The sequence below is a fragment of the Lepus europaeus genome, chromosome 12 (assembly GCF_033115175.1).
Source record: "Lepus europaeus isolate LE1 chromosome 12, mLepTim1.pri, whole genome shotgun sequence".
NCBI lineage: Eukaryota > Metazoa > Chordata > Mammalia > Lagomorpha > Leporidae > Lepus > Lepus europaeus.
Window position 1 is genome coordinate 40,970,452 of NC_084838.1, and position 27,946 is coordinate 40,998,397.

Consider the following 27,946-nt stretch of genomic DNA (forward strand, 5'->3'; position numbering starts at 1 on the left):
GTGAACTAACAGATGGAAGATCTCTCTCTCTGTAACTCTGCCTTTCAAATACAAAAATAAATAAATCTTTCCTTTTTGATAAAGTGTGTATCTTTAATCACCTAAGTATGATAAAAGCATTTTTATTATAAGGTATATTTGGTTTGAAAAAAATAAAAAACTAAACTTCACTTAATGCCCCAAATCCTTGGACATTAACTATGTTTTCATTTACAATGTTGCTTTAGTTCACCCAAAATCCAAAATAACTTCATCTTCTAGAAAATGCCTTGACATATTCTCAAAGTTAGCTAAGAAAAAATATAAAAATAAAAAAGTTAGGGATTGGAGTTTTGCTACAGCATTTTGAGCCTGCATCCCATGTCGGGTGCCTGGTTTCAGTCTCAAGTACTTAGTGCTTCTGATCCAGCTTCCAGCTAATGAGTCTGGGAGGCAGAAGACAGTCCATATACCTAGGTCCCGGCCATCCACAGGGGAGACTTGAATGGATCTGGCTTCCCCCTGACCTATTCCAGCTATTACTGGCATCTGGGGAGTAAATGAGCAGATAGAAGACCTGTCTCTTCCTGTCCTGTCTTTGTTACTCTGACTTTCAAATAAATTTTTCAAAAAATAATTTTAAATAAAAATTTGGAAGCTGGCATTGTGGGGCAGCAGGTTAAGCTGCCACCTGTAATGCCAACAACCCATATGAGCACCAGTTCAAGTCCCAGCTGCTCCACTTCCCATCCATCTCCTTGCCAAAGCGCGGGGTGGGGAGGGAGCAGAAAATGGCTCAAGTACTTGGGACTCTGCCACCCAAACAGGGGAGACTGAGGGAGTTCCAGGCTCCTGACTTCCACCTGGCCCAGTCCTCCAAACCCAGGAGCCTGGAACTCCATCCAGGTCTCCCAAGTGGGTACAGGGATCCAGGTACTTGAGCCATTTTCCTCTGCTTTCCCAGGCACCCAAATGGGATACTGTTATCACAGGTGGTGGCTTAACCCTTTAACAGCGATTCTCAGTATCTATCAGTTAACCCTCTGAAAATGTACACAAATTACATGTGTGCTCATTTTTTCTGATAAAATTCAATAATTTATCAAAAGGATCCATATCCCCCAAAAGTTAAGAATCTCTTTTAAAACTATTTCAATTAATAATCTGGGTAGGCATTGGGCCTAGTGGTTAAGATACCAGCATTCCTTATCTAAGTGCCTGGGTTGGATGCCAGACTCTGCCCCTGATTCCAGATTCCTCCTACTGCAGACCCTAGAAGGCAGTGGTGATGGATCAAGTGATTGGGTTCCTGCCACCCATATGGGAGACCTAAATACAGGCATTTAGGGAGTGGGATGAGGGATGGGAACATACCCATTTTCTCTCTCTCACCTCTCAAACAAATTAAAATTTTTTAAAAAGAATGAAAGAATCACAAAATAGAGTATGGGCCAGCGCCACGGCTCACTAGGCTAACCCTCCGCCTGCAGTGCCGGCACCCTGGGTTCTAGTCCCAGTTGGGGCGCCGGTTCTGTCCTGGTTGCTCCTCTTCCAGTCCAGCTCTCTGCTGTGGCCCAGGAAGGCAGTGGAGGATGGCCCAAGTGCTGGGGCCCTGAACCCACATGGGAGACCAAGAAGCATCTGGCTACTGGCTTCGGCGCGCCGGCCGTAGCAGCCATTTAGGGGGGTGAACCAATGGAAGGAAGACCTTTGTCTAACTCTGCCTGACAAAAAAAAAAAAAAAAAAAAGAGTATGCTATAATCTAAACAAATTGCCTGTTTTTTTTGGGTGGAGAGAGGAGTGAAAAGAGGTAGAAAAGATACATTTATCATAGAATAAATGAAGCCTAACAATATGCATATTCCTTTATCAAAAAAATAGTAAATCAGTGTTAAAGCTCATAAAGTATTCTTATTAAGGAAATTAGTATATAATAGGGGTTTTGTAAAAATGAAACATCTAGATTTCATTATCTCAGACTAAATAAAAGTCAAAAATATAAATTGTAACACTTATATTGCAATTTATATGCAATACTTATATTATTGATATATGTTAAATATATCAAGAAAGAGGCACTTTCTGACTCTAGACTCACTGCTATCATGCTTTTAAACAGATAATGCAGGAGTTTCAAAGAGTTATACACCAAAGTACCCACTCTTAGTTACAATCATTATCAGGAGTTATTTGAAAAGACAGTTCCTTTTAAAGGAAAGGGAAGAAACTTATTAAAAATCTTCATTAACTGTTGACCTGAGCAAATGTTTATGCTTCCAGTGACAATAAAATTCTGACTCTACAATATAAAAATAAATGCAGACAGCATTCCCCTACTTTCTCTTTTGTGAGTGACTGGCCCCCAGAGGAAAAATTTAAAGCAGCAAAAAAATTGAGATGGTCCTTCAGTGAAATCAAAAAACCAGACAAAGAGACAGCAAGGCTAAAAATAATTTTATAGTATGAAGAACAGAATTAATTACCTTTATAGACATAGCCCTCAAAGCCAAGAACCATACAGATTAAGATATTAAGTGGGGCCGGCACTGTGGAGCAGCGGGTTAAAGCCCTGGCCTTAAGTGCCCGCATCCCATATGGGCCCTGGTTCGAGTCCCGGCTGCTCTATTTCTGATCCATCTCTCTGCTATGGCCTGGGAAAGCAGTGAAGGATGGCCCAAGTCCTTGGGCCCCTGCACTGATGTGGGAGACCCGAAGAAGCTCCTGGCTTCGGGATGGCACAACTCCAGCCGTTGCGGCCATCTGGGGAGTGAACCAGTGGATAGAAGACCTCTCTCTCTCTCTGACTCTACCTCTCTCTGTAACTCTTTCAAATAAATATTTTTTTAAATATTAAATAAGCAAATGCAGGACAAATAAAAACTTTTTGAAAAATAGTGCTTGTTGTAACTCTACAAAGCAGATTCTATACAATCAACTATTTCATAGTAAAAAAGGTGACCTATAAATCTATTAATATGTAAAAGTCAAGAAAATTACATTATGAGAAATTTAAGAAATGGAAATCCCACTGCCTTCAAGAACAATTATGTCAAATAGAAAAAAAGAGCTTAACCTGAAAATAAATTATACTAAATGTTCAAGGTTTAACATTTGATAATGGAAAACAGTGGTAGGGAAAGCTCTATGCCAACTTCTAACCACAGCTGTAGCACACAAAGTCTTGTTTTAAGACAAAAGCAGGTAAATAATGTTTACTGTTCATGACCATAATTTGCCTTTTTCCAACAAATGACTAATGGGATAAAAGGCCATTCAATGAAGAGAAAAGTAGAATCTAAGTGAATAAACTTCTCACCATGATCAAAACATTTAAGAATTTCCATATATTTTTTGAGAATTAAAAGTAAAAACATTCAAAAATTAAGAAATCTAGCATAACAAAACAGACATTAAAGCATTCTTTTTAAACAGGACTGAAATTAAAAAGCATTTGGTTTTAATGAGTGTAAACGACAAAGAATCTTTCCATACTATCTATTCCAAATGGAGAGGATTTTCCACACTCCTTCCCCAGTTACTGATGTAAAAGTATTACAGTTTGCAGTATATGATCTTCTTTCATTTGCAATCTTTAACAAACTGCCTGGGAGTAAGGCCAGTCTAAAAAGTACCCATTTACCAGGCCCAAAAAATGACTTTTTGGAAATTAAACTTTACTCCACTACCACTAGCCAGATTTTGCTAATACTTTACTAGAAAAGTTTTCACATAAATTCCACCTTGTGAAACTAATTTTTCCAGTATCAGTAAACAAAAACTTATATTTGACAACATAGACACAGCAATATCGTTTCCAATTTGCCACTAGTAACTTGCACCTTTTCTCAGAAATTTAAAAAATCTACATCTGAAAAGTATACTGTTTATGGCCCACGGGGGGAAAAAAAAACAAAGCCATCAGTTTGGCTTCATAATATTCTCAACATGTGCTTTTCAGTGACTATCACAGCTGTGAATATTAAACATTTCCATATCAATCCTATTTTCTACAAAGTTGACCTAATTTCAAGTCTGAAATTGAGGCTTCCACCTTTAGAAGCATAGAAAACAAGAGTTAAGTAATTGGGTAGTCCTAAAAATACACATCACAACTACATGACTAAGATACTCATTTAAAACTTGTGCCAAGATAACCCCTCCCTTCAAAACAAACTAAAATTGACTCATTGGCCTATTTTTTTGTGTGCGGAAATAAAAATATTAAATGCATTCCTAAACACTATTTCCTCTGTATCTGTCCCCACCATTTATAACAATAAAATCTTCAATCTGTGATTCTTGTCTGTAAAAATGCTAACGCAAAAACAAAAGCAAAAACTCAGTATCCTCAAGTAATATCTGCCTTGGGGGTCAAAAGAAAAAAACAAAATCACGAGATTCCGGAATAATAACCACTGTCCTAAAATCATGGAAAACAATAGAAACAATGTCTCTGGTCGCTAAGGAGCCATCCCACCCAGAGAAATCGCCTCATCTCTCATGATACTTTTCATCTGGGCGACAACCCCCATTTGCTAGTTAACCAACCACCTGAGCAAAAGGTTTCAATTTTTGTCTCCCCAAAGTGGGAAAAGACCAGTCGCCCTACAAGACATGTTGCACCCTCTGTGGATATTTCTACACAGGGGGCAGGGGAGCCTGGGTGAGGACAAAGGGCATTTTTGAAAGAACCATTGACCGAGGTAAATAGAGAACGAGAACAGAAAGAGGGCTAAATTAAAGTTCCCTCAAGTGGATAATGGCCCCCCCAAAAAAAATCCCGCAGGCACCCCCCCTCCGTCTTTTTTTCTTTCTTTTTAACCACCCTTAGGGTCCCATTCTTCAATATCGCCCACTGGAACGCAAAGTTGGAACCACCACAGCCCAACAAACGCTCAAAATGTCAGGGCACTGGCAGCCTCTGGAATGACAGGCTAGTGCCCCTCCCCCACCCCCACCCCCCAAAAAAGAAAAGTCCAATCCAGTAGGTGCAGGTCACCCTGCCCTCTGGGGCAGTTCCAGCTGCGCCAGGGAGGGCTGTGATGGGAGGACGGGAAGGGAAGGCAGCCCCCCTCTCCTGCCATCACCCCCTCGGCTGGGGAGCAAACAAAGACCGGCCTCCTCCTCCCGGAGCCACGACCCTAGTCCGAGAGGCTTCCCTCTCTCCCGGTGCAGGCTGGCCTCCCGCACCCGCCCCCATGACAAAGAAAAGGCACTGGGTGAGCAAGGCCTTCCTGCCTCCACGGATGGGGGAGGGGGTGTCGAGGCGAGGAGCCCCCTCAGCCGTGCCCACTCTCCTGGCCCCCGAAAACAGCCGGGGACGGCGGGGAGCCGAGGCCGCGGCCCGCGCGGCCAGGTCGGGGGATGGGAGTACCTTGAAGTAGCCGCCTTCGTAGAGGGTGTTGGGGGGTCCGAAGATGGCCACCTCCCAGTTGTAGAGGTCGGACTCATCCACCAGGGTGATCCGGAAGCCCTCCACCGGTTCCTCCTGCAGGGATTTGAGCTCCAGCATCAGGGCCTTCTGCGAGCTGGTCATCTGCTGCTGGGCCATCGCGGCGGCGGCCGTGCGGGCCGGGGCCCCAGTCCTCACGCACCGGCCGGGCCGGACCAGGCCCCTCCCCTGCGCTCGCCCTCGAGCCGGGCCGCCCCGGGCCCCTGTCTTCACACCGCCGGCGGGCCGGACCAGGCCCCAGTCGGCCCGCGGGCCCGCCCGGGATCCTCCTCACACACGACGCGGGCCGGGCCGGGCCCTTCGCCTCACACTCGGGCCGGGTGGGGGCAGGGGCAGAGGGAGTTCGGGGAATTCGCTCCCGGTGCCGGGCCTCCCCCCCCCGGAGGGGGCCTCAACTTGGTGGGGGGGGGGAGAGAAGGTGGAAGCCGAGGAAGGTGGCGGAGGGCCGGCGATGGTAAGGGGAGGGGGCCGCGCCGGCCCGGGAGCGCCGCGCTCGCTCGCCCTCTCGTTCTCCTCGGGGGCCGCCGGGGCCGGAGGGCGCGCGGGGCCAGAGGGGGCGGGGGGAGCGCGGCGCGCGGGGGTCTCGCGGCTGCGGCGGCGGCGGCGGCGGCGGCGGCTGCGCGGGGGGAGGGGCGGAGGAGGAGGCGAAGAGCGAGAGCGCCGCGCGCCGCGGGAGCGACGGAGCCGAGAAGGAGGGAGGGAGAGAGGGAGGAGGGGCGCGCGCCGGGAGGGGGGCGGCTCTCGGCGGCTGGCGGCCCGACGCGCGTGCGCGCGCCCCTCCCTCCCCCGCCCGCCTCGCCCTCCTCCTCTCCCGCTTCCCCGCCTCCTCCCGGCTGGCCCGCGCGGTGGCGGCGCTTTGTGACGCCGGCCTGTGTCCTCCGCCCTTAAAGGCCCGAGCGGCCGTGAGGGCCGAGGGCGGGCCGCGGCGGAGCCCCTGGGCCCGACGTGACTGTTGAGCACCGCGACGCTGCGGATCCAAAGGCGTGTCCCGGAAAAGGGCTCACGTTCTGGGGCCCTCAGGGCTCGACCCCGAAGGCCGGGGTCTGTAGGCCTCCCTCTTCCCCCTCGCAGTCCCTCCTGTTAACCGGGCCCTTGATTAGGAAGCGCCGAGGATTTGGGCCTTATCGGTGAGAACGTCTGTCTTGGCAGTTCCAGCCCTCATTCATGCCAGTGTGTTCTTGGCCAGGTCACCACCTTGGGGAGAGGCAGTTTCCCATGCGAGAGGTGGGGGAAGGCCGATAGGGCTGCCCCTACTTCCCTTAACTGCGAGGAGGAAGTTAGGAGAGAAATAACACGGACCAAAACTGGGTGCCTGGCCCTTCTCCGTGTGATTTGGGGCCAGTGCTCCGGCTAGCCCTCAGCTCACCCATTTGTAAAAAAAAAAAAAAAAAAAAAAAAAATTGGTTGGACTTTGACCCCTTCTAAGTGCCCTCAGCTTTTTGTCCAGTGTGGAATTGAGGGACTTTTGAGAGAATCTGCACTGAAGTGACATGTCACTTCATAGTGAGAGGCAGCCCCCATGATTTTAGAATACCCTACGGTCTGTGAGACTCTTACTGCCTAAACTGTTCCCTAGAAAAGTTGGGACCCCGTGAGGGTGCTGCACAATTTGGGATCAGAAAGACCTTGGTTCCAACTCTGCCCCTAACTTTAATATTCTCTCTTCCTGCTTCATCAGCCTCTGTAAAAGGGAGTTAATTATACCTAACACAAGCAATTGTAATGATTAAATGAATCATTATGTACACTATTTAGTATAGTGACTGACTCAAGGTAAATGGCCCATAAACAAGAACTTGAAAGGAAGAAGAACTTTAAAGGCACAGCTGTGTTCTGGATGCCATTCTTTGTTTTTGAAACAGACTTTTTAAAAAAAAAAAAAAAAAAAAAAAAAAAAACTTGAAAGAGTTACACAGAGTGAGGAGAGGTAGAGAGAGAGAGAGGTTTTCCATCTGCTGGTTCACTCCCCAGTTGGCCGAAACGGCTGGAGCTGCGCCGATCTGAAGCCAGGAGCTTCTTCCAGCTCTCTCACAGGAGTGCAGGGGCCCAAGGACTTGGGTCATCCTCCACTGCTTTCCAAGGCCACAGCAGAGAGTTGGATCGGAAGTGGAGCAGCTGGGTCTCAAACCGAATCAGCGCCCATATGGGATGCAGGCACTGCAGGCAGCAGCCTTACCCACTACACCACAGCGCCAGCCCTGAAACAGGCTAGCATCTTACATTAGTGTTGTGCATTTATTATATTGATACATTCCTATAAACTACCACTTATCTTTATTGACATTTCTTTAGTTTTACCGAGAGCTCTTTTTCTATTCAGGATCCCATCCGGAATACCAGACTATTTTTACTTCTCATATTTCTCTAGGCTCCTCTTAAGTGCGACCATTTCTTAACTTTTCCTTATTTTGGATAGCTTGGTTGGTTTTAAAGAATACGTGGTCAGCTGGCGCCGCGGCTCAATAGGCTAATCCTGCGGCGGCACAACGGGTTCTAGTCCTGGTCGGGGCGCCAGATTCTGTCCCCATTGCTCCTCTCCCAGTCCAGCTCTCTGCTGTGGCCCAGAAGTGCAGTGGAGGATGGCCCAAGTTCTTGGGCCCTGCACCTGCATGGGAGACCAGGAGAGGCACCTGGCTCCTGGCTTCAGATCAGCGCGGTGTGCCGGCCGCAGCGTGCCAGCCACGGAGGCCACTGGGGCGTAAACCAATGGAAAAGGAAGACCTGTCTCTTTATCTCTCACTGTCCACTCTGCCTGTCAAAAAAAAAAAAAAAAGATTACGTGGTAAAGTATTTGTAGAATGTCCCTTATTTGGGATTTGTGATGTTTGTCTCATGATTAGACACAGTGGAGTTATGGGTCTTTTAGAAGAAAGATCACAGAGGTAAATGCCATCTACATCACATCATATCAAAGACAGATAATAGGCCCTGGCTCTCTTGGCTAATCCTCCGCCTGTGGCGCCGGCACCCCAGGTTCTAGTCCCGGTCGGGGCGCCGGGTTCTGTCCCGGTTGCCCCTCTTCCAGTCCAGCTCTCTGCTGTGGCCCAGGAATGCAGTGGAGGATGGCCCAAGTGCTTGGGCCCTGCACCCGCATGGGAGACCAGGAGGAGCACCTGGCTCCTGGCTTCGGATTGGCACAGCGCACCGGCCATAGCGGCCATTTCGGGGGTGAACCAATGGAAAAGGAAGACCTTTCTCTCTCTCTCTCTCTCTCTCTCTCTCTCTCTCTCTCTCTCTCACTGTCTAACTATGCCTGTCAAAAAAAAAAAAAAGATAATAGCAACATGACTTAGCAGTGTTGATATTGACCTTGATCACCCAGCTGAGGTAGTGTATCAGGTGTCTCCACCCCCTTTCTATATGATACTGTTTAGAAGGAAGTCATTATGTGCAATCCACAGTTAGGAGCTCCCTTATTTCCCCCAAAGATGAGGTCTTAGTTTTGGGTTTTATTTATTTATTTACATTTTCATTTGAAGAGAAAGAGAGAGAGAAAGATGTTCTGTTCATCCATTGTTTCACTCCCTAAATACAACAGGCAGGACTGGGCCAGGCTAAAGCCAGGAACCCAGAACTCAGCCCAGTTCTCCCATGTGGTAGCAAGGACCAGGGACCCAAGTACTTGGGCCATCACTGGTGCCTCTTAAAATACACATCCAGCAGGAAGCTGGACTGGAAACAGAGCTGGAATTCAAGGCCGGCGCCGCGGCTCACTAGGCTAATCCTCCGCCTTGTGGTGCCGGTACACCGGGTTCTAGTCCTGGTCGGGGCACCGGATTCTGTCCCGGTTGCCCCTCTTCCAGGCCAGCTCTCTGCTATGGCCTGGGAGTGCAGTGGAGGATGGCCCAGGTCCTTGGGCCCTGCACCCCATGGGAGACCAGGAGAAGCACCTGGCTCCTGCCTTCCGATCAGCGCGGTGTGCCAGCCATGGCGGCCATTGGAGGGTGAACCTACGGCAAAGGAAGACCTTTCTCTCTGTCTCTGTCTCTCTCTCTCTCTCTCTCTCACTGTCCACTCTGCCTGTCAAAAAAAAAAAAAAAAAGCTGGAATTCAAACCTGGGTACTGCAATATTGGATGCAGGCATCCGAAGCAGCATTTAACCCATGAGCCCTCCCCAAGTTTCAGTATCTTAGGGCATCGTTCTATAGCCCCCAATCCATGTCTTCAGTCAAAACTCTACTGAAAATAGAGCTCCCCTCAGAGGAGAGGAAGTGTCCGAGTCAAGGTAACTCTTCCCAAAATGAAGGTATATACCCGATTCTGGCTTCCCTTCTTCCACCACTCAATTTAGGGATAAGAAGTTTGCTGACCTACAAATGTGGGCTATGATGTTGACACCTCAAATAGCAAGGCTGTGAGTAGACAAATGGGCAGAAAGTTAATCTTCAAAGCATTTCACCCACGTAAACTCATCACAGCCCCACCCTGACCTAGAGGATGACAGGTCCCTAACCTAACCCCACTGGAACACACACCTGGCACCCAGACCGGAAGCTACTCCCTAAGCTCAAGTCAACTCACAAACTCATATTAAGTATCCACTGTGGGCATGACCCTAACTGGGAGACTATCAATGTGTTGACAAGTTTGTACCCAAGACCTCCAATCTCAGGTCAGAGGAACTGGAATTCCATAGAACTAGCTAATATGTTTTTTACCTCAGCCAATAAGGCATTGTTTATTACTAGGCTGCAACCTATCTTACTCATCACAGTATCCTCAGCAACCAGTACAATGACACAAAGTAGATATTAAGTAATTGGTCTCAGAGATTCATGGCCAAGGGCAGAAAGATAATCAGTAAACACGAAATCACAATTGGAAACCCCCCCCCACGCTAATAGGCTCCCTCAGGCACACAGCAGGTACTCAGGACTATAGAGTCCATAACCACATACCAGCTGCTCCAATGTTCAGCACATATTAGGTGGTCATATTGTCAAAAGAAGGATTGGGTGGAACCACTTCCTAGAGTGCTCTCATATTGTTTCATAATGACAGGTAGATATTGCCTTGACTGATTAGTGCCCTCTGGTGGTGAAAATAAAAAAAGCTACCTACCCTCTGTAAGGCATCACCTGGTACTATACGGTCCAAACTCAACAGTTCTGAAGAATCAATTATCTTACTTCCAAAGAGAAAAATACAGAAATCTTGATAAGATAAATGATATATTTGCTTTAGGAAGACTGATTTTGGCCTTAAAGAATGATTCTTTTTAAGGGGCCAATATATTGTTTCATTCAACATCTTAACATGTGTTAAGACTTGGATACTATCCCTAAGGAGCCAGAATCAGGGGCAAGCATTGTGGTGTGCCACTTCAGCTGCTACATGGGATAGGAGATGCGTCCTGCCTCTGTTTCCAATCCACCATCTTGCTAATGCGTCCTGGGAAGCCGCAGATGATGGTGTAAGTACTTGAGTCCTACCACCCACATGGGAGACCCGGATGTAGATCTTTGGTTCTGGCTTTCACCTGGCCCCCAGCAGTGGCTGTTGTGGGCATCTGGGGAGTGAAACACTGGGTGGACGATCTCTCCCTGTCACTCTGCCTTTCAAATAAGTTTTTAAAAATTAGTATTTTCAAAAAAGGAGAGCCACAATTTTCCTCTAATGATAGCAGCTAACATTTGCTGAGCATCACTATGTGACACTTCATATGCAGCATCTTATTTAATCCTCAAAAAAAAAAATTATGATGTAGTTGTTACCGGGAAATCCATTTTACTGAGGCTTATCAAAACATAAAAAGTTATCTAGGGTCACTCAGGAAGTGGGACACCTGGAATTGACCTTAGTCATCTCACTTCAGTGTGACTGCTCTTAACCACCAAGCTGTAAAGTTCCCAATTAAATGTGCCCATAGCAACCTATGCATATCATACCACTCCCCACCTTGTGCTGCAATCAGTTGTTTGTTTACATCTCCCAGCTGCCTCTGAGTTGCTCTTGTGAAAGAGTCATTCATTCATTCGAGAAATATCCATTGAGTGCCTCCTGTGCTAAATGCCAGGGATACAGTAGGAATGAGACAGAATTAACTGATCCCTACCTTCATGGAGCTTATAGTGTCTGAGACCAAATGAGAGGAATAACTATTAGTAGAGATGTAGGATTTTGGTGAGTACCAGAGAAAGTGATTAAAGAAATATCTAAGATAAATGTTGGGGCAGGATGCAGTTTTTGTTTGTTTGTTTGTTTCTTTGTTTAGGATGCAATGTTAAATGGGGGCAGAGTCGGGGCAAAAGAAACTATTGTGAGGTTACATTTAACTAGGTGGTGGGAACAGACCTAAGAGCAGGGGCGTTCTTCCAGGTCTCTGGCTTGTAGCCACTGTGTCTTATTTAAATCTCTATCTCCTGGACACGAAACTTGGCTTGACATTTCTTTTCTTTCCTTTTTTTCTTTTTCTTTCTTTTTTTTTTCTTTCTTTCTTTTTTTTTTTTTTAATGACCGGTAGAGTTATAAACAGTGAGACAGAGAGAAAGGTCTTCCTTCTGTTGGTTCATTCCCCAAATGGCCGCTACTGCCGGCGTTGCGCTGATCCGAGCCAGGTGCCTCTTCCTGGTCTCCCACGTGGGTGCAGGGGCCCAAGCACTTAGGCCATCCTCCACTGCCCTCCCAGGCCATAGCAGAGAGCTGGACTGGAAGAGGAGCAACCGGGACCAGAACCTGGTGCCCATATGTGATGCCAGTGCCGCAGGTGGAGGATTAACCAAGTGAGCCATGGCGCCGGGCCCCTTGACATTTCTTAAGTGTCAATTCTTGACCTTTTTTTTTTAAAAAAAAAAAAAGATTTATTTTATTTTTGCTTGAAAAGCAGAGTGACAGAAAGGAAGAGACATAAAGACATCTTCCATTTGCTGGTTCACTCCCAAATGCTTGCAACAGTCAGGACTGGGCCAGGCCAAAGCCAGGAGTGAGGAACTCCATGTGGGTCTCCCACGTGGGTGGCAGGAACCCAAGTACTTGGGCCATCATCCCACTGCTTTTCCAAACGGGTTAGCAGGAGCTAGATTGGAAGCCAAGTCGCTAAGACTCTAACCAGCCTTCCAGTATGGGATTTAGATGTCCCAGGTGGCAGCGTGACCTGCTGTACCACTATGCCTTGACTGTTCTTGACCAGGGGCTTGACCATTCTTAAGTGTAGAATGAATGGTCAACTAATCTCTCAGCTGTTTGGTATTTCTCAGACTTCAATGCTGTTACATCATGTTCTCTGTCAATTAAGTCAAATGATGTTTCAAGGTGTTGTACAAGCCCTATCTCCTGTAGGAAAACTTCCTTAATAATTAAAAACATTCATAGCAAAAAGAGCAAGAATATCAAGGCCCAGGACAAAACAAACAAACAAAAGATAGACTATGGAAAATCCAGGTAGTTAATAGACTAGGGCATAAAATTTGAGTGTTCTTTGTCAGATTGTATCTCAATCAGTGCCAAATATTTTTTGGTTTTGTTCTTTTACTTTGTAATTTTGCTGAAAGAAATGTCTTCTGCTGGAAGACAAAAAAAAAAAAATTGAGGGAGACAACTGTTAGAGACAAGGATGGAAGCTTGTGGTCATGTTAATTCAGTACACACTTACGGAGTACTATAGTGTGTTATTACAGTAATACAGAGGCATTAGATATGTACACCTGGTTCTTGTTTATGTTTCACAGGTTCATAGTCAAGGGCAAAGAGAGACAACTGGTAAGCAATCAAACATTGTAAAAAGAGCTAAGAGGAAAATAAATCAGATGATGAAGTAAGAGAAAACATAACTTAGAAAACATCTAAATACCTCTAGTGAAACCCTAATTAAAGAGGTGATATTTATGAGAGTGGAAAGACTAAAGGAGAAAAAGCCGAGAGCAAGCATTCTAAGTAGAGCCAAGAGCTTGGGTGAAGTCCCTGGGATGGGAAAGAACTTGATACAATCAAGGAAATTAAAAGAAGGCAGGTACTATGGAGCTCGGCAAGGAAGGGTGGAGTAGTAAAGGGGAAGGGGTTGTGAGTGCAGGCCCACATCAGTTGTGGCCTTGTACTAGTTTGCATTTTGTTCTAAGCACAATCAGAAGTCACTGACGAGTTTTTAAATGCTGAATGAAATTAAGAAAGCTGTTTCAGAAAACTCTTCCTGGCAGTTGTGTGGAAAATCAATTAAAGATGGATAAACCCCCTCTGAAATCGCCATAAAAAGCTATTGCAAATGAAAAAAAAATTATACTTCAATAAAGAATCGGGAAGAAAAAAGGTATTGAATGTAACTGTCCTATATTCTCCAAAAAGTCGTCATAAAAACATTTTAAAAATCATAAAATATAAAGAAATGGAGAACTCAGGAAATGTCCCAGATTGAGAAGAACAAAGAAACATGACAACTAAATTCAATACAGGATCTTGCAGCAGGAAATAAGATGCAATTATACAAAGGCTATTAGGATAATTGGCAAAATTTGAATATGGAATTTACATAATAGTATTGATTCAAGGTTACATTTCCTGAAATTTATAAATATATTGTGCTTATTTAAGGGGGAATCATGATCTTAGTTGATTCATGCCAAAGTATTTACAGACATATGCAATTGATTTTCAAATGGTTTTTGCAAAATAATATATAACTACATAGAATAATACAAGCTTTGCAAGACGTTAACTCTTCATCTAGGTGAAAGGTTTATGGGAGTCCGATATATTATTCTTGCAACGTTTGTTTAAGACTTCCTTTTTCTCTTACAAATACCATCTTTCCCTTTATTCCTTTTTAAAAATTCTTATGTAAGGTAAAATTTTCATAATTTTAATCATTTAAACTACTGGAATTTGTAATAGAAGCTGGAGAAAAGCTATTACAACAGTCTGGGCACAAGATGATTCTAACTTGGACCAAACCTGGCAGTAAAGACGAAGAGTAAATTCAAAGTATATTTTGGAGGTGGGACTGACAAGATTTGTTTAAACACAATTTGCGGTGGTTGAGAAGAAAAGGATCCACTGGTGTAAACAAACTAACTCCCACTACAGGGCCTAAATTAGCTCCACCCTCCCCGTTTGGACTCCGGGAGAGGAAGTGAGGCAAAGGAAGCCATGGCCCGGCTACCGGCAGGCTTCCGGTCTAGCGTCGCGACAAGGCCGTAAATCGAAGACTCCCGTTTGGTCCCGCCCTCAATGGGCGGCCCTGGAAATGACGGACCAATGGCGAGCGAATCATTGGACAATAACCCTATGGCTCTGGAGTGGGTGGAGACCTGTGGAACACGGTTCCCCAGGAGTTGGGCCTTGGAGTTCGGCACTTCCGCCCACGTGGGAAGCTAAACTGTATTGAATCCGAATTGCGGGAGTGAGTCCTGGACCCGGAGTGATGGGGCCGGCCCCTGCCGGAGAGCAGCAGCGCGGAGCGCCTGGGGAGCCGGAGGTGAGTTGGAAGAGAGGTTCCACGTGCACTCTCCGGGCTGCAGTGCCCGAGATGGCGGGAGGCTGACAGCTCGCGCGTGAGGGACACCCACCCGGGGGTCCATTCTGGAGGAGCCCTGTTCCCACGATGCTTCCAGCCAGGGGCACTGAGACAGTCGGGGCTTGTTAAGAAGAGATGGATCATAGCAGCCTCTGGGCACAGGCAGTGAGGCTTATGAGCCTCTGTAGCCTTCGCGGGCTCAGCACCTCGGACTTGAGACCTACAGCTTGGGTCATGACCGCCTCCTCTTCCTTGATGCTGGATGGGGTCTTCCTCCGCAGAATTTATGTGAGATCAGGGAGGGGACGGGCACAGGGCTGTAAGGGGAGGATTGGGACCCTGCAGACCTAGGCTTTAAGCCTGCTCACGATACAGGTGTACCAACTGTGGAACCTGTGGGTGAATGATGGGAATGTCTTAAAGAATTACAGTGAGGTTTGGATCACTTACTGCATGTATCCAGCAGGGCCCTGTATAAGCTAGCTCTTTCCATCCATAAACACTTCGTGTATACTGCAACAGTCAGGGCCTTCCAGGGGAAGTGGGACCTGGCAGAATTTGGATGGAGCAGGAGTGGAGAAGGCACTTGAGAAGTTCCAGCCTGTACCAACAGAGGGGGAGAATTCCAGATTTTTCTTGGCACCCGTAATATAAGGGGTTCAGGTATTACTTAGGGCAGGGCTCAAGACAGCTTCTACCCCAGCAAACTCCAAGCAGAGTCCTGCGCTTGTACTGTCAGGTGCACAGGGAGCCTCAAGTCAGAGAACTTTCAGTCTGAGGTTCAGAAAAGTTCTTCCAAGTTACCGTTACTCTGAGCTTTACAGAACTGACTTCCGCTGAGAACAGGGACCAGGAGCAGGTGAAGCCTTCACCCACCACCTGTCGTGGTGGCACTTCTTCCTTTCCGGCCGCAGGTGATGGAACTAGCCCAGGAAGGCACAGGCAAGGAGGGGAAGAAGGCATCCTCGAAGAAGCGTGCAGCGGCTGCGTCTCCAGCAGATGGTCTCCTCCAGCCGGTGAAGCTCAGCCGGGCGGAATTGTATAAGGAGCCCACCAGTGAGGAGCTGAATCGCCTTCGAGAGACTGAGAGTCTGTTCCATTCCAGCCTGCTTCGTTTACAGGTACTGTTGGGCAGCCGGGGCTTTGGTTGGAGGGGTAGGACCCTGAGGCTCATGGATGCTTCCCCTGCCCCATCCTACAGGTGGAGGAGCTACTGAAGGAGGTGAAGCTGTCGGAGAAGAAGAAGGATCGGATCGATGCCTTCCTACGGGGGGTCAACCAGAGCATCATGCGGGTGCCCTCAGTCCCTGAGACAGAGGTAAGGCAGGTGGCCTGGTGAAGCGGGAAGCCCAGAAGAGGCCTTCGGTGTGGGGGTCTCAGGCGCTTTGCTGTTTTCTTGAGGATTTGGAGTACTAAGGAGCTCAGCTGGGAGTACAGTCATTCTTAAATTCATTCACTCAACAAGTACCTATATGCCTTGTGATACTTGTGTTATTGCGATATGCCAGTAAAAGACGTAGCTTATGATCTAATGTTGCAGTTACCGACAGTAGGTTACCAGCCATGAGGACTAAACAGTATGGCAATGGTGGGAGGGGGTAAATGTAGTGGAAAAGGGAAAAAGCAAAACAAGGTAAAAGGACTGGGAGTATTAGGGGAGAAAAGTGATTTGCAATTTTAAATGAGGTAGTTGAGGTAGGAGTTATTTAGTGGCATTTGTGTGGTGATTTGAAGGCAGCGAATGAGCCATATATATACCTAAGGAAGTAAGAGCATCTCAGGAAGGGGAAGAAACCATTCTAAAGGCTCAAAGGCAGGAATATGCCTGGTACATTCCTTGGAATAAATGAGTACAAGATAGAAGGAGATGCATTCAGAAAGTTATGGGAGAAAGTGGCATATTGTTAAGAGGCTTTTTTTTTTTAAGGTTTATTTTATTTAGTTGTGAAGCAGAGTGACAGAGAGGAGGAAGAGAAAGAGAGAGAGAGATCTTCCACCTGCTGGTTCATTCCCCAAATGGCCGCAACTGCCCAGAGCTGGGCTGATCTGAAGCCAGAAACCAGGAACTTCTTCCGGGTCTCCCACTTTGGTGCAGGAGCCCAAACTCTTGGGCCATCTTCCACTGCTTTCCCAAGTGCATTAGCAGGGAGCTGGATCAGAAGAAGAGCAGCCAGGACTCGAACTGGCCCCAATATGGGATGCTAGCGCTGCAGGTGGCAGCTTTACTCACTGAGCCACAGCACCGGCCCCTTATGCAGGTTCTTATACACCAAATTAAGAACTTGGCTGTTGCTCTGGATGCAATAGAGAGCTGCTGCTTGGGGATTTTGAAGTAGTGAGATCCTCTAACTTCTAAAGGTTTACTTTTCCTTTTTTTTTTTTTTTTTTTTTAAGATTTATGTATTTGAAACGCGGACAGAGAGTGATCTTCTATCCTCTGATTCACTCTTCAAATGGCTACAACTGTAGTAGCTGTGTCAGAGCCAAGCCAGGAGCCTAGAATTCTTTCCAGATCTCCCATAAGGGTATAGGGACCCAAACACTTGAGCCATCTTCCACCGCTTTCCCAGGCACATTGGCAGGGAGCTGGATTGGAAGCAGAACAGCCTGGACTCAGACCAGTGCTTATATGGAATGCTGGCATCCCAGATGGCAGCTTACCCCACTGCGCTGCCCCCATTCGGGTTTTAAGAAGTTTGGATTTTGAAAGTTCACTCAGGCTATTGTGTTGAAATTAGAATGCAGGAGAACAGAGGTAAAATTGGGACTTAGTCAGGTCCCCTGTAAGGGGAAATGATGATGCCTCAAACTCCAGTGGCAAGAGAAGTGGTCTGTTTCTGAATGTGTGTTGATGTGAAATGGTTAGCAGGGATGATCAGGGTGGTTTAAATGTTTTTGGTCTGAGTAACTAGTACAGGGTTGCCACAATGGGGAAGATGGGTTTATGGGAAGATTGGGAGTTTGGGTTCAAATATGTTGATGTGTGAGGATGTCTAGTAGATTCAAGGAGCCACGTAAGGAAGGCAGACAAATCATGTGTGTCACTCTCTACCCCCACAGCTCACTGACCAGGCCTGGCTCCCGGCTGGGGTCCGAGTTCCCGTCCACCAAGTACCCTATATCGTGAAAGGCTGTTTCCGCTTCCTGCCCCCAGCACAGGTCACCGTTGTGGGCAGCTACCTGCTGGGCACCTGCATCCGGCCAGACATCAATGTGGATGTGGCACTGACCATGCCCAGGGTAAGGCCAGCGTCTGAGGGGTAGAAAGGCCCACCCCTGGAAGTTGGCAGTGGTGTTGCTAGGCCTGGGTCAGCACTGTGGTCATCAGAGACGTGCTGGAACTCTCACCTTGCTTCATCTTGGCCCCCAAGCTCTGGAAGTGCCCGTGTGACTGGCCGTCTCTGTCCTCTTGCCCCTCCAGGAAATCCTGCAGGACAAGGACGGGCTGAACCAGCGCTACTTCCGCAAGCGTGCCCTCTACCTGGCCCACCTGGCTCACCACCTGGCCCAAGACCCGCTCTTTGGCAGTGTGCGCTTCTCCTACACCAATGGCTGCCACCTGAAACCCTCAGTGCTGCTGCGGCCCTGTGGTAGGAGGCACACACTGGGCTGAGGGCATGGGGCAGGAGGGCAGGTCTGGCGGGACAGACTCAAGGTCAGGTCTAGGGGGAGAGGCGTGGGCCTCGGGTTTGAGAGGAGTAGGAGCAGGTGCCTCAGAGCCTCTGGTGGGAAGGCATGGGGCCCTCAGGTGTGAGGGGGCGTGGTGCAGGACCTCTCTCTCCACCCAGGAAAGGACGAGCGCCTGGTCACCGTGCGCCTGCATCCGTGCCCTCCACCTGATTTCTTCCGCCCCTGTCGCTTGCTGCCAACCAAGAACAACGTGCGCTCTGCCTGGTACCAAGGGCAGAGTCCTGCAGCGGCTGGTGAGCCAGCGCTGGTTTCGAGGTGGAGCTGGAGGGAAGGTGTGTTGTGGGGACTTGTATTCTCACGGCTTCCCCTTTCCTCCCACAGATAGCCCGGAGCCCCCTACCCCCCACTACAACTCATGGGTCCTGCAGGATACAGCCCTCGAGTCCCACCTGCAGCTGCTGTCTACCATGCTGGGCCCAGCCCTGGGGCTAAAGGATGGCGTGGCACTTCTGAAGGTCTGGCTGCGGCAGCGGGAGCTGGACAAGGTGAGCTGGGGGTGGCCTGGCCTCGCCGCTGCCTCGCCCGTATGATGGGCTGACTCTGAGCTCATGCCTCTCCCTCCGTCTCTCCTTCAGGGCCGGGGTGGGTTTAGTGGCTTCCTTATCTCCATGCTGGTTGCCTTCCTCGTGTCCACACGCAAGATCCACACCACCATGAGTGGCTACCAGGTCCTGAGAAGCGTCTTGCAGTTCCTGGGTGAGACAGCCAGATGAGGAGGGGCCATGGGCTGCACTCATCCCATCAGAGCATCTTCTGGTTTCTTGCCAATTGACAGATGAACAAACTGAGTCCTAGAGACAAGCGGGGGTGGGCCCCCAGGCTGAGGGAGGGCACCTTCTGACAGACACACTCACCCAGTTTTCTGGTTACCTCAGCCTCCACAGATCTGACCATCAACGGGATCAGTTTATGTCTCAGTGCCGACCCCACCTTGGTGAGTTGGGGAAGGCCTGGGTGCAGGAGGCCTGAAGGGGAGGCCCTGCCCCTTGACCGGCTTCTCTCTCCCCCACAAGCCAGCCCTGGCTGACTTCCACCAGGCCTTCCCCGTCGTCTTCCTGGACTCCTCAGGCCGTCTCAACCTCTGTGCTGATGTCACTGCTGCCACTTACCACCAGGTACCAGTGGGCCCCCACTCCTGGGTTCCCCAAGTGTTTCAGCCCAGACCCTGACCCTCTGTCCTCCAGAGAGCTAAGGTCAGGCGCGTCTCCTGGCTGTGCCCTCGGGTCAGTGAGAGCTCCAGTGGTGGTCCTGCCTCCCCCTGTGGCTGCAGGTACAGCACGAGGCACGGCTGTCTATGGCACTGCTGGACAGCAAAGCCGATGACGCGCTGCAGCTGCTGTTGATGACTCCCAAGCCCATGATCCGGACTTTTGACCACGTCCTGCAGTGAGTGAGGGGCAAAGGTCCTGAAGCAGGTTCTCGGATCTCCTGGGAGTGGGTGGTTCTAGGCGCCAGCAGACCCTGATTCCCCCTCTTCTCCTCCCAGTCTCCGTCCGCTGAGTCGCCTACAGGCAGCCTGTCACCGGCTGAAACTCTGGCCAGAGCTGCAGGACAATGGTGGGGACTATGTCTCGGCTGCCCTGGGCCCACTAACCACCCTCCTGGAGCAGGGCCTGGGGTCCCGGCTCCACCTGCTGGCTCACTCTCGACCTCCAGTCCCAGAGGTGAGGTGGTGTGATTCTGGGAGTTTATGGGTTTGAGTGGGGCTGGAGCCAGTGTCCCAAGGACGAAAAGGACACACCATCCCTGGAGCTAGATGGTTAGAAAGTGGGTTTGTAGGCCAGGCTGGGCCTGCTTGGGTTGAGCTCAGCCTTTTTAAACCCTCCAGTGGGACATCAGCCAAGAGCCACCGAAGCACAAAGACTCTGGGGCCCTGACCTTGGGCTTGCTGCTCCGACCTGAAGGATTGACCAGCGTCCTAGAACTGGGTCCAGAGGCTGATCAGCCTGAGGTGGGGAACCCCAGCACGCACACTGGGAGGAGTGGGATGGAGTGGATGGTCCACATGCTGCCTGCATCGAAGCCTGTCGGGAAGATTTCTGAGAGCCCTTCTGTCTTGATCTCCCCCACCACCCCATGCCTCTCCTCAGGCTGCTGACTTCCGCCAGTTCTGGGGGTCTCGCTCGGAGCTTCGGCGCTTCCAGGATGGAGCCATCCGGGAGGCTGTGGTCTGGGAGGCAGCCTCTATGTTCCAGAAGCGCCTGATTCCCCACCAGGTGGTTACCCACCTCTTAGCACTGTGAGTGTTAGAATCTGTGTGCCAGGAGGCACTGGTGGGCTGGGGTAGCTTTAGAGGAGGGCCTGGCCCAGACTCCTGGGGATGGGCAGCCCACCTACTGCTGGGGCCAAAGCCCTAGTGCCCTCATTGTGTCTGCCCCTCTTTCAGCCATGCTGACATCCCAGATACCTGTGTCCACTATGCAGGGAGCCTCCTGGACTCGCTACTCCAAGGTCTGAAAGAGGTAAGGGCTTTGGGTCCAGGGTAGCCACTGCAGTAGTGGGGGAAGAGCAGGCCTTTCAGCCTGAGTCAGGCTGCCCTTCCTGGAGTGTCCAGCAGAGGGAGCACTGGCCCTGCTGCCGCCTGAGCCAAGGCAGAATTGGCAGTGATGCTGGGTTTTACGGAATCCAGCCTCCTGACAGTCTCTTACCCCTCAGAGCTCCAACACCGGTGAGGAGGCCCTGGCAGCGGCAGTGCGTTGCTATGACGACCTCAGCCGCCAGCTGTGGGGGCTCGAGGGGCTCCCGCTGACCGTGTCTGCCGTTCAGGGGGCACACCCAGTGCTGCGCTACACAGAGGTGAGATGCCAGAGGGGCGGGGAGCCCTTTCTGCTTGATAACCCTTCTCTGCTCCAGTGTCCCTGGACACTCCCAGCCCCAGGCCCGTCCCTCAGCTCCCCTTCTCCCACAGGTATTCCCACCAGCCCCGGTCCGACCAGCCTACTCCTTCTACGAGCACCTCCGAGAACGGGCCTCACTGGTGCCCCGGCCCGACAAGCCCTGCCCGGCCTATGTGGAGCCCATGACTGGTAAGAGGACTCTGGCGAGGGCATGGAAAGGCCATCTCCCACCCTAGGCCACAGTGTGAGACTGCTCATGCCTTCCTTCTCAGTGATTTGTCACCTGGAGGGCAGTGGGCAGTGGCCGCAGGATGCCGAGGCCATACGGCGGGTCCGAGCTGCCTTCCAGCTGCGCCTGGCTGAGCTGCTGTCACAACAGCACGGGCTGCGGTGCCGGGCTGCTGCCACGCATACTGATGTCCTTAAGGTTAGGCTGGTGCAGGGCAGGGTGTGGTGAGCCCCAGGCTGGGGAGCAGGGGCACAGGCAGCAGGGCACTCCTGGGGCCCCCACCTGACCCCTGCTTCCCGTCCCATCCCCTCTTGCAACAGGATGGGTTTGTGTTCCGCATCCGGGTGGCCTACCAGCGGGAGCCCCAGATCCTGAAGGAGATTCGGAGCCCTGAGGGGATGATCACGCTGAGAGACACGCCCGCCTCCCTTCGCCTGGAGAGAGACACGAGGCAGCTGCCCCTGCTCTCCAGTGCCCTCCATGGGTAAGAGCCAGCCCCTGCCCCTGTTCTTCACTCCTGGCCACCTGTCTCTCTGGAAGGCTAGGTGGTGTGCTGGGGTGGGGTGCATATTTGGGAGTCCTGGCCCCGCCAGTCACTCCCTGTGCGCCTGTGGGCAAGTTTTCCCGCTGGACCTCATTTTTCTGCTCTGTAAAACCAGAACAACACCAGCATCAGCCTCTTGGCGTGTTAGAAGGAGGGGAGGTAATGCGCGCAACACGTTAGCACAGAGGCCCGCGTTGGATAAGGGCTGGATAGCGGTGGCAGTGGGGCCCAGACACTGTCCTGGCTCCCATGTGCTGACTCTCACTGCCACTTCCCTCCCCGCTGCCAGGCTCCAACAGCAGCACCCTGCCTTCTCCGGAGTGGCCCGGCTGGCCAAGCGGTGGGTGCGCGCCCAGCTTCTGGGTGAGGAGTTCACCGATGAGAGCCTGGATCTGGTAGCTGCGTCCCTTTTCCTGCATCCTGAGCCTTTCACCCCTCCCAGGTGATTCCCTCTCCCTTATCTCACCTTCGGAGCTCCCCTGGGGCCCAGCTTTCTTCCTGTGGTGCACGTGGGAGATGGGAGCTAAAGCAAGTGGCAGACAGGGTTCCACGGCCCCCTGCCCTCCCACCACCCATACAGGAGGCCTGGGCTCCCTGGACTTTGCAGGAAGCCTGGGGGAGGGGGGAGGCTGGGCCCCAGACCCTTTGCTCACTCCCTCCCTTCAGCTCCCCTCAGGTTGGCTTCCTCCGATTCCTTTTCCTGGTTTCAACCTTCGATTGGAAGAACACGCCCCTCATTGTCAACCTCAACAGCGAGCTCACTGGTAGGCCGTGGGGCCAGGGTCAGACCCCCAGGAGAGCTGCCCTTAGAGATGGCAGAGTAGGGCAGGCTAGGGGCTGCCTTGGTAGACTGTTGGGTTTTCTCCGGGCCTCCCTCTTCCCAGATGGCTAAGCCGGCTGTGAGCATCTTGGAGTAGGGGATTGTCAGGAGGAAGAGTCCCAGTTCAAGCCTGGCTGTAGAGACACGATTTGCCCATGTGATAGAGACAGAATGGACTGGGGCTGCCGATTGAGCTCCTGCCTCATAGCTTCAGCCTGGCCCAGTCCTGGCTGTTGGGGGCCTTAAGGGGAGTGAGCCAGCAGTTGGAAGAGCTGTCCCTGTCTGCCTCTCTCTTACATAAAAACAAATCAATAAAAAGACACGTGCACACGTTGGACTGGGCTGGTAAGCAGAGCACGCAGGGGCAGCGGAGGGGAGAGAAGGACTAGAGAGGGAGGGGGACCGTGACACTAGGTGAGAGGGCTGGAGGTGGGTAGTAAGGTTTAGATGAGATGCCCACACCTGGGCGGGGGTGGGGGTGGGAATGGTGGTTTCCGGTTGTAACATGAAGAGCGCCTGGTCTCAGCAGGGAGCAGGGTATCAGGTTCCTAACTCCCAGGTGTGTGGGAGCTCAGGGTGGGAGGGGTCGGGGGCAGGCCTCAGCTAGTGCAGGCCTGGAAACCAGACTAGGGGTACCAGGCAGTGGAAAATTCTGCCTCGGGGCCCAGGTCAGGAGATTAACACCACACCCAAATAAGACAAATGGCCTTGTCCCTTTCGGTACCTTAGCTGCTTGGGGGAAGGGTGTTGGAAAAACCCCTGTGATGAGCGACTGCTGGGTGGGAAGACCTGGGGCAGCAGAGGGAAGACTGACCCAGGACCCTCTTGTGTCCAGTGGAGGAGCAGGCTGAGATCCGGAGTAGCTTCCTGGCAGCTCGGACACAACTCCCTGTCATGGTCATCCTTACCCCCCAGGACCGCAAAAGCTCTGTGTGGACACAGAATGGACCCTCAGCCCAGGTGCGACCCATACCTGAGCCCAAATGTGTGGTTTTTCTTCGGCCAGAGCTAAGAGAGCCCCATGGTCATACTGTGGCTGATGTTTCTGTTCCCTCAGATCCTACAGCAGCTGGTGGTCCTGGCAGCTGAGGCCCTGCCCGTCCTAGAGAAGCAGCTGATGGACCCCCGGGGGCCTGGGGACATCAGGGTGAGCCCCTGGCCAGCGGTAACTCCAGGGGCTCTGGGGGTTCTGTTGAGCCTTGGAAGGCAGAGGTCAGAGTTCTCACAGGATGCCCAGTCCGCTTGTGGTGAGACTGGATCCAGAGAAGCTGTGGAAACTGCCAGGGAGCCTGGAGGGGAGCCTGGGCTCCTGCTGCTGCTTCCCCTGGGGCTCTTGGTGTTGCTCCTGTCCTCAGATAGGCACGTAGGCCTGTGATGGGGATCAGGCAAAGGGGAGGGCGGGGCCTGGAGTGCACACGTTGGCAGGGTTAACGGCCCCGCTCCCAACTTCAGGGGCCCCTGCCGACCCCTCCCTCCCTGCTTCCTTAGACAGTTTTCCGGCCGCCCTTGGACATATACGACGTGCTGATCCGCCTGTCCGCCCGCCACGTGCCCCGGCACCGCCAGGCTGTGGACTCGCCAGCCGCCTCCTTCTGCCGAGGCCTGCTCCGTGAGCCGGGGCCCTCGTCCCTGATGCCCGTGCTGGGCTATGATCCTCCCCAGCTCTACCTGGCACAGCTCAGGGTAGGTCCTAAAGGGCTGAAATGTGCTAAAGCAGTGTCCAGGTGGAGCCGGGGCCATGGAGGAGGCACCAGGGACCCACCTCTCCTCTTGGCTGTTTTGTCCCTTCCCAGGAAGCCTTTGGCGATCTGGCCCTTTTCTTCTATGACCGGCATGGCGGGGAGGTGATCGGCGTCCTCTGGAAACCCAGCAGCTTCCAGCCCCAGCCCTTCAAGGTGTGCCGGCCAGGGACAGCTGTGTTCCTGCGCGTGCGCGTGGTTCTGCATGGGCATGCATGTCTCTGCCATGTGCTCTGTGCGTGACTGTGTCCAGTGTGGAGTGTGTAGGCTTGCGTGTGCCTCTCCACTGGCCCCGTCCCATCCCTAGCTTCGCCGTCTCTGGGTGTGCCTCTGCCATCCTGCAACACATTATTTCTTCTCCCACTCCCCCAGGCCTCTAGCATGAAAGGACGCACATTGCTGTCTCAAGGTGGGGAGCTGGTGATGGTACCCAATGTAGAAGCAATCCTGGAGGACTTTGCTGTGCTGGGTGAAGGCCTGGTACAGGCAGTGGAGGCCCGAAGTGAGAGGTGGACGGTGTGATGGTGGCTGTGGAGCAAGCCATCAATAGACAGCAGGATATGGGCCTTCTGTAGCAAGAGGTCAATGGAGTGACCGCCGTCGCTGCACGAGGACCTCCCGTGGTGGGCCTGCCAGCCCAACGCACTGTTACCCCTATCAGGAGCCGACGCACCAGCACTGGGGCAAGAGCCGTTGTGTCCTGTGGGAGCCTGAACCCAGGAGGACCATCCACCTGTCAGCCTAGCCTCGACCTGCTTCCGTTTCTTTCTTTCTCTTTTTAACCATCTTCTAGAAGCATTTGCAGAGGAGGACAGGGGTCCAGGTTGGAGGCTCTGTCCCCTTTTCCACTGCCGGATCTCAGTGTGCCTTTCACTCCAGCACCAGGCCTTGAGATGGGACCCAGAGGCATGGCCCCTCCTGAGGGTCACAGGGTCGTGGAAAGGGGCCTGTGTGTGTGAATAGACCACATTGAGGGGGCACAATGCCTTCCTGTACTGGTGCCGCTGCTTCCCAGGGTGGTGACAGTGGAAAAGTACAGAGGACAGGAAGGGGCTGGGTGAGGGTGAATGGGGTCAAGGAACTGGGGTGTCTCCAGTCCAAGAGAGATGCAGAAAGCACTGTGTGCGACCCCCTAGCTGTCAGTGTGAGCCCCACCAGCTCTGTGCCTCTGCCCTGAGCCCACCACACGCTGTCCCCTCTCTGCGCCTGCAGCGAGGTTGCAGATGAGGGGTACCCGGGCTGCTCTCCCTGGCCCCAGGAAGGAGGGGAGGGCTGCCTCCTTTCCGTGTGCTCCACACCCCCTTTCTGGCAGCCTCTCCCTGCTGTTCTGCCTCCCCTAATCCTGGCTGTTTTTCCAGACTCAGCTCAAATAGTGCCCCTCCTTAAGCCCTTCCCTTGCCCCCAGCCTGAAGCGATCTTCCTTCTGAACTATTAGAGCGAGTGCTCTGTTCAGTTCACTTGGCAGGCGTATCCAGTGGTGTGACTCTCTTGCATTGTTCTTCAACTCTAATCAAAAATTAAATTGCTTAACCCCTTCCATGTTCCTGGCTTGTCTCCATTTTTCACATGGGTTTCACCTGGTCTGGCTATAAGCTCCTTAAGGGCCGGGAACATGTCTGGACACAGATTTCTTGGTGTCCTTCGTGGCACTTGGTATGGGGCTTGGCTCAGCTAGGATGCAGCTATGTGTGGGAGGGGCAGCTGGGCCAGGTGAAGGGGAGACAGGAAAAGCCACCAAAAGACTCAAGAGTAAAGGAATCCTGATCTGCGAACTCTGCTTGGAACAGGTGAGGGGGTGAGGGTAGTGAGATGAGTGCCTAATAGTGCGGGTGTGTTCTCCATGCGTTAGTGGACATTTGGTCACATGACCATTCCAGCCCTGCCGGGTGGGTGCCATCAGATACTTTCATCTGAGTAAGGATCCAGGCTCACAGCAGATGGCTGTTGTGGAGGGGCCTTCATGCCCAGCTAGGGAGCGCCAGCCTCAAGATGATGAGGCACACATGGGAACTCGGTCTCTAACTCAGTATCTCTGCTTGCTTAGCTCCACTGTGGCTGACACGGGGCCTCTCAGCACAGGGTTGAAAGGAGCATAAGGAACCGATTGGTCGGCTGTGGGTGCTGGAGTCTACATCCTTCCCTGTGCCATATATTCATACATGAGCTTTGAGCCTGAGTGCCAGGTTTAATCTTCCGTGAAAGAAGTGTCCTCTGGTCCCTTACTGAGCCCTGTGGTGCTCTCATCCGGGGAACCTTCCTCGCTCCCTTTCCCTTGGTCCCTGGGACTGTGCATGAGACTCTGGCTCTGGGGTGGGCCAGAGGTTGCTAGCCAGTTTCAACCCAACCTGCCGAATCCCCAGGTCAGCTGCGGGCCCCTAGCTTCATTCCCTTCTAAAATTCTGGATGATCCTGGAGAGAAGCGGGGGAGAGTATGGGATCTGCCCTAGGCAGGACTACAACACACAGGTGGCTCTAAGACATTCAGACACCAGTCCAAATGTGGGGTGAACCCTGGTCCTGTTACCTCCCCATCTATAGAATGGACATGATAATGGTCTTGAGCACCCAGCGTCCAATGTGGCAAGGAAGGAGGGCTGAGAATCCCAGGAACTGTACCATCCCTCCTGCATGCCCTGCGCCAGGGTAGCTGAGGGCTGGGAAACCCAGGCTCTAACTTCAGTCCCTCACATTGCAACCTGGACCCACTTCCCTCTGGATTTCTTCTGGGAACTAGGAGAGGAGGTCTGCAAGACAATTCGCCCCCAAGTTTTTGTTTTGTTTTTCAGATTATTTATTTTGAAAGGCGGAGTTACAGAGAGAAGTAGAGCAGAGACAGGTCTTCTGTCCACTGGTTCACTCCCCAAATGGCCGTAATGGCTGGAGTTGAGCCAATCTGAAGCCAGGAACCAGGAGCTTCTGGGTCTCCCACATGGGTTCTAGTCCCGGTCGGGGCGCCGGATTCTGTCCCGGTTGCCCCTCTTCCAGGCCAGCTCTCTGCTATGGCCCGGGAAGGCAGTGGAGGATGGCCCAAGTGCTTGGGCCCTGCACCCCATGGGAGACCAAGAGAAGCACCTGGCTCCTGCCTTCGGATCAGTGCGGTGCGCCAGCCCCAGCGCACCGGCTGCGGCGGCCATTGGAGAGTGAACCAACGGCAAAGGAAGAGCTTTCTCTCTGTCTCTCTCTCTCTCTCACTGTTCTCACTGTTCACT

General features: G+C 51.5%; 2 protein-coding genes across 2 annotated transcripts in view; one reads left to right on the plus strand and one right to left on the minus strand.

The window, feature by feature from the left end:
• UBE2R2 (ubiquitin conjugating enzyme E2 R2) overlaps positions 1-5,948 on the minus strand; it is an 87,619-nt gene extending 81,671 nt beyond the window's left edge. The window contains exon 1 of the mRNA XM_062208072.1: positions 5,355-5,948. Within this exon, the coding sequence (XP_062064056.1) occupies positions 5,355-5,531 (177 nt within the window). The 5' untranslated portion in view covers positions 5,532-5,948. The remainder of the gene's footprint in view (positions 1-5,354) is intronic.
• Positions 5,949-13,999: 8,051 nt separating this feature from the next.
• NOL6 (nucleolar protein 6) lies at positions 14,000-26,276 on the plus strand. The gene is made up of 26 exons (XM_062208071.1): positions 14,000-14,839; positions 15,793-15,999; positions 16,080-16,196; positions 17,939-18,118; positions 18,300-18,468; positions 18,667-18,801; positions 18,890-19,053; positions 19,144-19,264; positions 19,444-19,502; positions 19,582-19,683; positions 19,839-19,954; positions 20,055-20,232; positions 20,397-20,519; positions 20,659-20,807; positions 20,955-21,030; positions 21,224-21,364; positions 21,477-21,594; positions 21,678-21,832; positions 21,955-22,118; positions 22,468-22,620; positions 22,845-22,942; positions 23,834-23,958; positions 24,056-24,145; positions 24,487-24,681; positions 24,792-24,893; positions 25,110-26,276. The coding sequence occupies exons 1-26, from the start codon at positions 14,786-14,788 to the stop codon at positions 25,257-25,259; spliced, it is 3,441 nt and encodes a 1,146-aa protein (XP_062064055.1). The 5' UTR covers positions 14,000-14,785; the 3' UTR covers positions 25,260-26,276.
• Positions 26,277-27,946: the final 1,670 nt, after the last annotated feature.